This window comes from Camellia sinensis, chromosome 11 (genome assembly GCF_055761805.1).
Source record: "Camellia sinensis isolate YWXY chromosome 11, ASM5576180v1, whole genome shotgun sequence".
Classification (NCBI taxonomy): Eukaryota; Viridiplantae; Streptophyta; class Magnoliopsida; order Ericales; family Theaceae; genus Camellia; species Camellia sinensis.
The window spans coordinates 64,986,934-64,999,762 of NC_138971.1; the positions used below are offsets into that span (position 1 = coordinate 64,986,934).

Here is a 12,829-nt window from a genome sequence, read left to right on the forward strand (position 1 = left end):
GAAGAAAAAAGTGGAGCATTAGCTTCAATGGATCAAGCGCTAGGCAATGGAGGATGAGTGTGCATGTATTCAATACATGAATGAGTCAGAAAAATGGGTTTGGGAAGTGTCCACCCGAACCACACAAAACTACTGCAAATCTGTTTAGGTTCAACCAGCCAGACAATCGGGTTAGTCAACCGACTAGGAGAGAAAAAAAACGATTTGCTTCAGTTCAACTTCATTTCACTCTAGGTGCCTGACAGGACCTAAACACTAGACCAAAATACGCTTAGGGTGGAGAGGAAACACATTCTGATTTTCGTCTTTTTTACGAGGATTATACAAGAAACACATTCTAATTTTCATCATCGAGTAATCAAAAGAAAGCACCCAAGTTTTTGGGCCCATCAAAATGAGGTGTCTACAATTACAAAATGACATTTATCAAAATTTGTAATCGGTTTTATCAAAAACATTGATCGAGAGGCAATTCGGACTTACCTAGGCTACAAGCAAGCCAAGGGCATGGGACCCCGCACTTGTGCATGTGTAGATGGCACACATACTGAGACAGGCTATGTGTACACACATGAGTTGTGCGTACACACATGGGTTGTGCGCGCGCACATACTCTGTGTGAGTGCACATCCATTCGTGGCAGAGTTAGTTTTAGAAACTCAATCTTTTTGCAACTAAGGATGGAGAAGGCAAGGGAATACAATGGGAAGCCCTTCCTCTTTGCCTATAAAAGGAGCCCCTCCCCTTCCTTTGCAAGAGGTTAGCATTTTGAGAGATTTTTGTAAGTTTTTTAGAGTCCCTCACCCTATTTTCTTCCCCTCTGGCCTTGGCTCCAAAATTCCCACATATACAGGCACTAAAAACAACTAAAATCAACCTAAAGCTTGGAACTTGGACTATAATTTAAAAACCTTTGTTTGAGGGAGGTTTCCCAGCAAGGAAACCTTAGTTTTCTTACACTTCTCTTCGCGTGCCTTCGATTTAATCAAACCAGCAGGTAAACTTGTTTCTCCCATTAATTTCAGTTCCTCTTGTGTCTTTTATTTCAGTAGTTAATCATAGCTAGGGTGTAAGTCCATCATTCCATCATGTATTTTATCTATTTTGTTAGATTTCTCGCCTATTCTTGCATATAGAAATCATGCATTAAGCCTGGTTTGATTATCATGTAGTTTAGCATATTTTCCCTTTTTTATTTGTTAGTTGCTTTATTTGCATGTTCATCACCCTAGTAACCTCAAACCGAGCTTAGGGATATCATTTGTATGCTTAGATATATGTTAGGTTCACATTTAATTTATGAATACATGTAAGGTGCTAGTGTAGGCATCCGAGTAAGTTTCCTCCAATCTCATAGCATATGCATGTTCTATATATTGTTCCTAAATAATCCAAGTTAAATGTCTTATTGTCTGCTTTGAATGATTTCTATAAATATTGTTTCTTTTAGTTTATATTTGTGGCCATGATAAAATCAAATCTATTTTCTTGAAAAACCACCATTTTTTATGAAAACCATGGCTTTATTTATTTAATCTAAAGTGAATTATATTTCTTTTATTCAAATCATTTGGTTTTGGGGTAGTAATAATTTTAAGCTTAAAATGGATTGAATATAATAATTATTCATTAAAATCATAAAATAGAGAATTAGTAGAGGGTTGAAAAACCTTAAAAATCCCGAGATAGTGATTTGCAATTAGAATTCAATTTTTAGCAATGAATAACAATCCACAATCAAATACAAGCAGATCTAATTCAATTAAACAAGAATTGAATTATATATACAAAACAAAACATCAACAAATCAATACAACGATATAATATGGAAAAAACCACAATTGGAGAGTGATAAAAAAAAACCACGGGCCAAAGTCACAAAACAATACACTAATAATACAAAGGAATTACACACGAGAACCCTCAATTACCTAGCAAATCCACGCTCAAATTGAACCAAACGCGATGTGCCTCTTTCACCACTATCTTTACCTCAGAATTGCTTTGCCCAACTTTGAATCTATAACGCCGATGTCAAATTCATGACAATGAGCCACTTCGAAATCCATCAAAGCTTTAGGCTCAAGTTCCTAGAATCTGTAACGCCTTAGATTTTATTAATCGAATATCATTATCCAATCCCTGATTATAGTCCATTTCCAAAATAATAAAAGCGGAAGCAAGAATAAATAGCTAAGAAATAAATGTTCTTTCTCGTATGCACGGTGATGAACTGTCTCTAGATCCATAACTTGAGCCCACTTCAAACCTTCTCTCAAGATAACTGCCTTCCAACCTGTAATATTTGGGTGGCCTATCCTCATGCATAGGTCTCTTACCCTTAGAATGCATTTTAGTAGCTGATGGTCCAACCAAGAATGGCTGTTGTCTGGAACCAGTTGGGTATGGCCTCTTGTTATAGACACTGGTTGGTTTAGGGCGGCTCTGCACATCCCTGTAGTATTGTTTCCCATCAACTAGGAGGCCTTTCAACCTTTTGTAACTTAACCTGCATCTAGGACACATTCTTTGCATGACAGCCGCCTCTAGAGAATCATCATCCAGTGCATCTTCACTAGAGTCTTCCTTTTGATCCGCAAAGTTCTGTCCATTCGCTGGTCAACTTCTGATATCTTTCTTGACAGTAGTTTGGTTGGAAACATGCATCTACACATTTACCTCCTCCAATTCTTTCAAAGATAGGCTTTGGAAGTCAGGCATTCCAATATTGGCTGCAGCTTTGCCAATCTCTGGGAATGGGTTAATGTCGATCCCCATAGCCTTTTCTGCTTTGGTGGGGAACTTCAAACTCCCTTTTCGAATCTGTTCTTGGATCTCATCCCTAAAAATAATACAGTTTTTAGTTGAATAAGACCAAGAATTATGCCATTTACAATACATTTTTCCTTTAAGTTCTTCTGGAAAAGGAATTTTAACTCACTTTGGTAACTTTAGGAAATTTATAGCAAGCAAATAATCAAAAATGTCATCTGCCTTTATTAAATCAAAAGAATATTTCATATGAAGGTCTTTCTTTTTAAACTGTTGGTCAACTGTAGTATCCTTATGAATTAATGCCTTACAGGTCATAGGCTCTTTCCCTACAATCTCTACTGCATCAATTTCATATTTAGGGTCTCTATAATAAGTCTTGTATGATGCATTACTTCGATTTTGTTCTTCCTCAAGTAATGATTCATATATAAACACTTCATAGGTTAATTCTCCTATGTCTCGAAACTCAATTGAGTTGAACTTCTTTCGAATCCTAAACTCTAGACCATTTTGAGCCAATCTTACAAATTTAGGCTCTGGTAGAATGACCCTACACTTGTTTCATGCTCTTTTAAATATGGCAATAAATTGAGCAGCCTTTTCATCAGGCCTTTGACTCAACCTTGCCAAGTCTGCCACAGAGGCCTCTAGCTCTGTTTGGAAGAATTGGGCATGAAATGCCTCCTCCATTTGCTGCCAAGTTTGGATGCAGCCAGGTGTAAGGTTTATATACCATACAAAAGCTGCACCAGTTAGAGAATTTGGAAAAAGTCTTAACTCCATGTAATCATTGTTAGTAAATTCACCACATTGGGCTGCAAACCTAGCAATGTGTTCTACTGTTGACTAGTTTTCATTCTCATAAAAGAGAGCAAAGTCGGGTATTCTGAACCCTCTTGGCTATTCATGCACCCTATCCGCCCATTTTGGATATGGATTCCTATACACAGGAGTTTAAACCCCCTGAGCCATAGGTCCACACATGTCTCTGACAATATCAACAATTTGGTCCGTAAGAACCATATTTTGTGGTTGTTGGACTACCACTGAAGGAACAAACACAGGGTTTGGTGGAATCCCATGTGCTTGATGTCCTCTTGGTCCATAGGGGGGCATATTTGGGACTGGATGTCCCTGTGGTACTTGCTGCTGTTGAGGGTATGGTTGACCCCTTTGAACCTGTTCTGCGAAAGGTGTTGCAATAGGAGGAACATGTATTGTTTCTCTCCTAGATGTAGGAAACCCTTTCAACCCCCCGGGTGTGAATTCGAACAGAGGATTAGCGAACCCTCTTGTGCCAGGTATGGCTTTGAACATGGGATTTGGAAACATTCTCATGCCATTTTCTTATGTTGGCCCAAATCCACCAATTTGTATGGCTTTGCTGTTAGGTAATGGGACATTTTGATTTACCACAGGCCTCAAAAGAGGCTCATACCATGACTGAGGTACAGGTGATAGTCTTTCATAATTTGGATTACTAGTCTGTCCATTACTTTGCATAGGCTGTTTATCTCTTGCCAATCTTTACTGAGAAACATTTGAATTTTCCTCTATATACCTTGTGTTGGTTGGTTGATGGGAATTCATTCGATCCATAAAGGATGTTACCCATCTTTCCATTGTGTTCATTAATTGCTATCCCATGGCATCTACCAAGCCTCCCCATAGATTCATTGGCTGGGTAAATGGAACAGTCGATGGTCCAATTCCATGGCCTCATCCAATATTTTGAACATGTGGTACATGCTCCGAAGTGTTGCTCTGTTCGACCATAGGTTCGGATAAGACATGTACTTCCATGGGATGTGTTATCACATTATCCTCTGAATTAGTATTTCTATCTCTCCCTCCTCTACTTCTTCCAGGCATTCATTTTCTCCTTGTCTCCTACGTCTAGCCACTTCAATTAATCCCACCGGGCGTGCCAAAAAATATGTGTTGGCTTTTTTGGCTTTTGAAGGTTAGTATTGTAATTTTAAGCGTGCCAGCAACGATCAATCAGTCTTACAGAAAATTAATTGCCAACCAATTATCAGACGATTGTGTTTTAGTTTTTTCAGCCTCAATGAAGAAGACTTTTACTGGTGGCTTGTTTAGAAGCATTTAGTAAACAACAATTAAGTGAAGAATAATTACAGAATTTCATTAAGTAAAATGAAAGACTTACAATAATCTGACCCAGCCACATAGAGGTTTATAGCAACAAACTATTTGAAACTACTCCTATGAATGAAGTGCAATACGGGAATTTGAAGTACAAAAATGTAAAGAACTTTAAAAACTGGAAAGGAAAAATAATGTAGATAAAACTGATTTTTTGATCTGAGTCTGGATGCTTTACTCTGGAGCCTTCTCTGCTATTTATACTGTCTTATAGTAACCGTCGAAGTGGGCTTCCAACCGTCAAACAGTCCTCCCATGATTACCGAACATGCTACCTCATAGTTAGTTCCACTATGCCACTCTTTACAGTTAGACTTTCCTCCTGATTTTGAATTTAAATGTATGAGTAACCGTTAGGGCACATCATCTTGCATCTCTTCCCTGATTCAGTGCTATGCAGATCCACAATAACTAATGCTAACTGCCACATGTATGATTACGATTGGAGATTTGAATTAACTTCCCGTATTGCTCTCATCTTGCCACGTGTTAAACTGCGATTGGCCTGTACAAAATATGTAGCCAACACAAATATCATAAGTTAAAAGACTAAAAATATAAGATAGAGAGCCTCAAAATGTAGCATTTCAGCTCAAATCAATTACCTTCCCCTTTTGTATATTAACTTCTAAACCGGCAATCTCTAGTTATGATGGATCAGATTCTTAACTTAGTTTCATTGTTAAAATTTTTTTAATTTTTGATAAAATTAAATGGTGACTATTTCGATGTGGGATTAGCAAGCCAGCACAACATGAGTAGAAATGTGTCTTATACTCGAAAAAGGCATAGGGTCCACAACTATTCGTCAATGATAAAAAATAAGCTCTTTCTTTGGATCCAGTCTTTCCTCTCTCGCTCTCTCCATCATCAACAGCAACCCAGGTATCTCTCTCTCTCTCTCTCTCTCCCCTCTGTTGGTGCTTCATTGAGAGGGGAAACAAATTTTTCCTGATTTTTGTTGTTTAAACAATAGATACAACATATCTATCTATCAACTGAAATTGAGGAAGTAGTCACTGCTGGAAAAATGACTTTTAGCGGCGTTGCTATATGTATGAAAAACACCGCTAATTCCTTTAGTGACGCTTACCACCAAACGTCGAGGACGCGGCCGTCGCTATAAGTTTATGACGCTTTAAAAACGTCATAAAATTAGTATAGGCGGCGTTTTTATAAACGCTGCTAAATGTCGCAGCCAACGGTAACATGACGTCACACAGGCATTCAGCGACGCTTCAAAAACGTTGTAATAGCTTTTTTATTATTTTAAAAATATAACTATAGTGACGTTTTGAAAAACGCCGCAATAGATTTTTTTTTTCCTTTATTTTTTTAAACTACTAATTTTGTAAGATTTAACTTTAAAAATATACCTGTAAAATAGCAATAATGAATAAAACTTTGTACAGACATATTTCTGTGAGATTATTATTCCCTCACATCTATAATAGTACCCAATACAACATCCTTCAAGAAAAAAATCCAATAAGTTAAATCCATGCAGTAGCTGATCCATTCCTAAATAAATTAACACTCACTCTACCGTAGTTTTAAGTGTTGATTCTTGATGAATCCATGCCATTTGGAAAAGTATGAAGGAAACAGTGGTGAGGACAGTCCATGATATTGATTACCAAAAAATTATAAAGAAGATAAACATGGACATTACGTTGCACATACTCACAAAATATACAATGGTGACACAATATTTAAAATTTTAAATAAAAAAAAAACCCATTTTTTTTTTTTATTCTATTTTGTGTTTTGGGGGTTCATGGCTCTTGACTGTTGTGAAGTTCCAGCATCTCATGGTTTGGGTCAACAGAGACAGCAACTCGATAGTCTCGCAAGGCACCCATAACATCACCGATATGCTCGTGAAATGCTGCCCTCAAGTGTAGCAGGTTGAGGTCCGCTTTGAATAACACAGAGCACGACATCTCAACCTTTGGATATCAACAGGTAGATCATTATTTGCAAGTCTGGAATCTGATTTTACAACATGAACCACCTGCAAAAAGTGAATTGATAAATGATCCCTCAAGCTCAGACAATGTGATAATCAGATTACTCTGTCTAGGTTCAAATTGGTTTTTTCATTTATTTCAATAAATAACAATATGAACCACCATAATAACAATAGTAATCTTTTTTTTTGGGTGAATAACAATAGTAATCTTCCTTTTAAGCATCTGGTAACAATGTAAATGTAAAGTATTGCCAGGTAAAATGTCCAAAATTAGTCACATGACCGATTAAGTAAATTGCATGTTTCATTTCCTTGAATTTTGACCCCTTGTTGTTTCAAATGAAAGGCAAAAACGGTTTCCCCAAGGTACATATTTAATATTTTAAGAACAAGCAACAACATTCTAGAACATTAACTCAAGAAACACGTAAACATGAGCAGTCAAATAGTGCATCAGTCAGATAGTGACAAATGTCACAAAGCAAATGGCAACAAAAGCAATCCTGAATATGGAGCCCGCTATATGGATCTGTATTCAATTTTTTTTACCCTGCCAAAGGTCTTTTCATATATTAAGTTATAGGCCAGTTATCTGCTGAAAATGCCACTCTATCTTTCTGGTTTGACTGAGTGAGGGCAATAAGCTTAATCAAGTGATCAATTAAGCTTTGGATGTAACTTGGGTCTATGTCAACAGTGAAACTGAACTCAAAACCACCATTATTACATTCAAAAACAAAAATTGCAGCCTTATTTATTTTGTTGGTGCAATGCACACATAACTGTTAGAAGTTCCAGAAATACAAACATATAATAGATTACCTTAACAGCTGATAGCATTAAAGAACCTTTTGCAAGCTCAGCTGCTATACATGAAGCCAAAGTGCAGCCAGTTCCATGAGTATTCCGAGTTCTTATGCGTGGTGAACGCAGCTCATAGAAATTATCTCCTAGAAGATCAAATCAAGAAATCAAATTAGCAAAAGACACCGCCTAGAGATACACACAGTTACAACTCAAAAACCCCAATGAATACATTAAGCATGCCATCAAAGAAAATATCAACAGCATCCAATGAAGAAGCGAGGTCACCACCTCTGACAAGTACATTTCTGAAAACAAAAACAAAGCTATTACGAATTACAATTCTTCTTCTTGTCTAGTCTTTGTAAAACAAATCTACTCTAAGAAATAAAAGAGCAAGCCCATATGTACACATTGATTACGCAAACTCAAAGTTAAACCTGCCTCTCACAGTGCCTAGCATGACACTTAAACCTCCCTCTCACAAATCACAATTGGCATTCATATCTTTATCATTGCCCAAACTTCTACTAATAGACTCTACTGAATCCATGAGAAAGGTGACGTGTCAGTTACCTTCACAAAGACTAGATAAGTGTCATGTCGGTAAATTCAACGCTAAAGTGACTTGGTGCCAAACAACAAGGTGTCGAAATATAATTTTTCCTACTTTTGGAGGGATTGTGGAAAAGTTTGGCAGCTTCTGATAAGCCTAACTCAGAAAGAATAAAAACTCAAATGCAAAGCACTAACCGTGGACCCATGTCATGGATAGATTTTGCAGCAGAACGCATGTCGTCGACTGTTTCCAATTGAACACCACCAAGTAAAGCAGATGCTTCTTTTAAATTTGGAGTTACAATGTCAGCCATGGGAAAAAGATACTCCCTGCAATCAGAAATCAAAACAAACAAACAAAAACAAAAATTAGATAGATTTCCCACAAGAGTACCATGGTCTTTCCGAAGATTTTCCACCACATCATTGTATTAATAAGAGAAAATGAAAATGTACCTAATTTATTATTAGATATGAAAAACCCTTTTTCCATTACCAACACCCACTCAGTCCTCCCCATGATCTTTACCAAACAGTTTAAAATTGAACTATGGCTTCAAGCTATAGAAGGCTATATAAAGAAAAGCTTCTTCCCTAAATCCTTGAGGCCGACTGTCAACCTTATCTGTCCTAAGAATGACCTTCTCAACAAATGTTTTTCAATACAAAGACCATACCCAGTATATAAAGGATTATTGTCCCAAATAGTCAAATAATGCAAGAAGAACCACTTCCCACACTCACAATCCTAATAGCAGCTTCAACCACTCGGAGGGCTAACATGGGACTCCACACTTATAATCCCTACAGCTCTAGCAATGATAAAACTTGAAAGGGTGGAAAAAATTGCCTCTTAAAAAACATTAATGTACATGGACAACTATTTTTCCATCAACCTTGACATAGTTTAAAGTGCATCCAATCAACATAATTCTATTCTTGCTTCCCTGAATATGGTAACTACTTTCTGATCATCAAATTGGATATAAAGAAAAAGGCATACACAAGGAATCGGTTAGCGAGTCACATAGATGTAAGCAAAACAAGTTGATGGAACTACAAAATTTAAGCATGCAAATAACCATAAATGTACTTGAATATAAAAGCATACCGAAATCCAGCAATGAATTAAAGAAAAAATGGGACTGCCAATGATTAACAGTATACAGCTGATGAAGGAACAGAAAGCAAACAAATCAAGATTAGTGAGTTAACTTCCTATCACTTTATATCCATTAAATGCACAATGTACAAAAAGTACGCAGACAATTGAAGTCAACAACACTTCATTTAGAACATCACTAGAAAAAGCAACCCCAGACTTACAGCTCTATTCTGAGTAGCAATTCCACTGATGAGAACATCTGTTTGAACTCCATCGATTTTGCAATAGGCCTAACAACACAGAACAGTGCATAATATTTGCATCATAATAGAACAAGGAGATGCAACAGAATCAGGAGTGCTGAAAACAACTGGAAGAAACTAGAAGTGAGAGACATTTTTGAGTAAAGAGATGGAATTCTGTCCAGTGGCCCCTAGAGGAAAATAGGTTTATAGTGTAAAAGAAGGAAGACAGATTAGAGTCTCACTTCCCCAGCACCAAGGAATAAAAATGTCTGCTTGGCCAAGGATCCACCAAGTAACTTCAGTGCCGCAACAAGCCCTGCAAGAACCATAGCTGCTGTCCCCTGCAAAAGTGGGGAAGAAAAAAGTTAAGACAAGAACATGGGATTCCTCAAGGTTATTTGAACGACGACCATATTATCACATACCTGTATATCATCATTGAAGACAAGATGAGTAGTACTATATTTCGCTAGCAGCTCAAAAGCATTGTGGTTTGCAAAATCTTCAAACTGTAAAGCATTGGTAGCAAATCAAACCAACATTAGAACTGTAAGAACAAGATCAGGCCCTGAAATTTTTCAAAATTAAGGATGCAAATCCACTTGTATGAGTACTTTTTCACCATAGTTGTGCTTGACAGCAGTCATGAATTCATGAAGAAGGTCATAATATTCCTGGAATACAATTTGACAAAACTGCCTCAGTATTAAAGAAAATTACATAATGCATCTTAATGCTTGTAACTAAACACAATAAAATGCTAAAACTATTGGACCTTCCCAGTTGCCCTCCTTTGTCTGAGCCCAATGTAGAATTCATCTTTCAACAACTGCTCATTGTTTGTCCCCACATCAATGGTTACGGGCAAGCACTGCACAGGCAAGTAAACAGATCGTTACTAAAATGGTAAAAAGGAGAGGATAGCGCTAAAACCAATCAATATTATAATGTCAAGCTGACAACTAAAGCATGGCATTTACTTCTTGACACAGTACTGAAAATTAAACACACATATTAACGCAGTTTCATCGGTACTGAAGTAAAGGTTTCAAATAAGATATACTAAAATAAGCATCTACAACTGTATATGATTAGCTGGTGACACTTACCGAAGAAGGTCTAACTCCGCCAAGTGCTGTATACAGAGCCAGTTTTCTAACAGGTATCCCCATCCCCTAATAAAAATTAAGCTTGTTATTAGCTACAAATGCATTTTAACAGGCGTTTGCCACAACAAGCCATCTGAATTAAATGCCTGCCTATTAATAGACAGAAACACATTCCAATTAATACATAGGAAGAAGATAAATATGTATTAGATTAGTACCATAACTAATGCGAACAAGGAACCACTGAAAAAACTGTCATGTAAATACTCTACCTTTTGGTTTTTACAATTAATTATGCATTTGGCTGATGAACAAAAAAAATAATTATGCATTTGGAAGGTAATTATCTATGTACTAAAACAAAATGGAAAATGAACATTCACCTGGCAGCCAAGATCCCGAAGTCCCAAAATTCGCTCACCATCAGTCATGACAATAACTTGAATGTTCTTTTTAGGCCAGTTTTTCAATACCTCGAGAATCTTTCCTCTACAAAAGTAACATACTACTTACAAAAATGACCTAGTGCATGAGGATTCTGCTAACGTGAGGTGTGAAAAAGGAAACATGGACAGCTGAAAGAAAGTCATACTTCTCTTTCAAGCTAATATAAAGACCCTGAGGGCACTCAAAAATGCTCCCATACTTCTGGCAAGCCTCGCCAACAGTTGGAGTGTAGACAACAGGAAGAAGTTCCTCAACATTATCAATAAGAAGCTTGTAAAATAGCCTTTCATTCCTCTCTTGTAAACCAAAGCAATTAGAAAGAACAAAAGATTTAAAATAAATAAAATAAAATAAACAACAAGGACAGAAATTTCCCATCTCCCACATCCATTTTTATTACTTTCAAAGGCTACATTAAATGCAATTACATGCTTTTGTTTTCTCTAGTATCTTAAAGCAAGAATCCTTTCTTTCAAGTAGAAATTTTAAAAAAGCGGTTTGTAACACACACTGAAAAGGGGTATAAAAAAAGTTTAAAAAAAGCTATTGGGAAAAGAACAGAACAAGAGAGATTACAATGATATGGGAAATGAAGATTGAAGGGTAACTGAAATATCAAAATTAGCATAAGTATGAGAGTAAATGCTCCTCCAGATGCTAATTAAAACAAAATCAATTCATATCCAAGCAGCATCTAAGCACACAACACATATGCACCAATCAGCTTCAAATTCACAACTGGGGATTGATGTAGACTAAAGAGGCACCTCAAGGTCCATCATGGCCATGTACTTCTGCGGTGGAACTTGATATTGGCGAATATTGTCCATCAGTTTCTTCTCCTGATAAGTCAAATGAGAAAATTTCAACAAGAATGATTTGAACTAAAGTGAGGTTGCCAACCTCCTTCAGGCTCACCTTGCCATTATTCAACCAACCACAGGCTCAGCTTTTTGGAGCTCATTTGACAAACAAGAAGTGAATAAGGAGTAGAGCATCATTTTCCTAATCACTCTCAACTCGAATGAATCTGATCTGTAATATATGTTACAGGACAAATTGATATAATAGCTAAAATAATGTTCTACACAAACACCTATGTTATAGGATTTAGGTAAGGTAAAGTTGAGTGTTGACAATTCCGTTTGACAAAACATGGACCTTGTTGTCATTGGGATGTGTTGTAATGGGTTTGTAGACTAAGCTGAGTGTTTAGTCATTAGGATGTGTTGTAATTGAACTACAACTTCAATTAGTCTTTTTTTTGTTGATTTAACAGTTCATTTTTTTTTTTTTTTTGTCATTGGGATGTGTTGTAATTGAACTACAACTTCAGGTTAACCACAAAAAGAAAAGAGAAGAAAAAAAAAATGTAAACTAAGCTCAGCCTTGTCCCAACTAAAAAAGCAAAAGAAAGAAAAAGCGCACACCCCAATGTAACAATATATGTATGCAGTTCAATCCAACAAAATGCATGCAGCATCAAGTTCTCAGAAAAAACAGGGGCACAACCATGTTCTCAGCAAAAACAGTATCACATGCTCCCAAAGATTTGAACATTCCCTTTACACATCATGTTTATAAAAATAAAAAAGATAAAAAGGTCGCGCTTAGTGCACAAAGCTTCTGCTGATGGACAATGCATCAT

The 12,829-nt window shown here is 36.7% G+C and overlaps 1 protein-coding gene across 1 annotated transcript; it reads right to left on the minus strand.

Annotated features, from left to right (window-relative positions):
- Positions 1-10,209: 10,209 nt before the first annotated feature.
- On the minus strand, positions 10,210-10,857 carry LOC145802375 (NADP-dependent malic enzyme-like). The gene is made up of 3 exons (XM_082895082.1): positions 10,735-10,857; positions 10,401-10,496; positions 10,210-10,299 (listed from the first exon to the last, which is right to left on the minus strand). The coding sequence occupies exons 1-3, from the start codon at positions 10,795-10,797 to the stop codon at positions 10,210-10,212; spliced, it is 249 nt and encodes an 82-aa protein (XP_082751208.1). The 5' UTR covers positions 10,798-10,857.
- Positions 10,858-12,829: the final 1,972 nt, after the last annotated feature.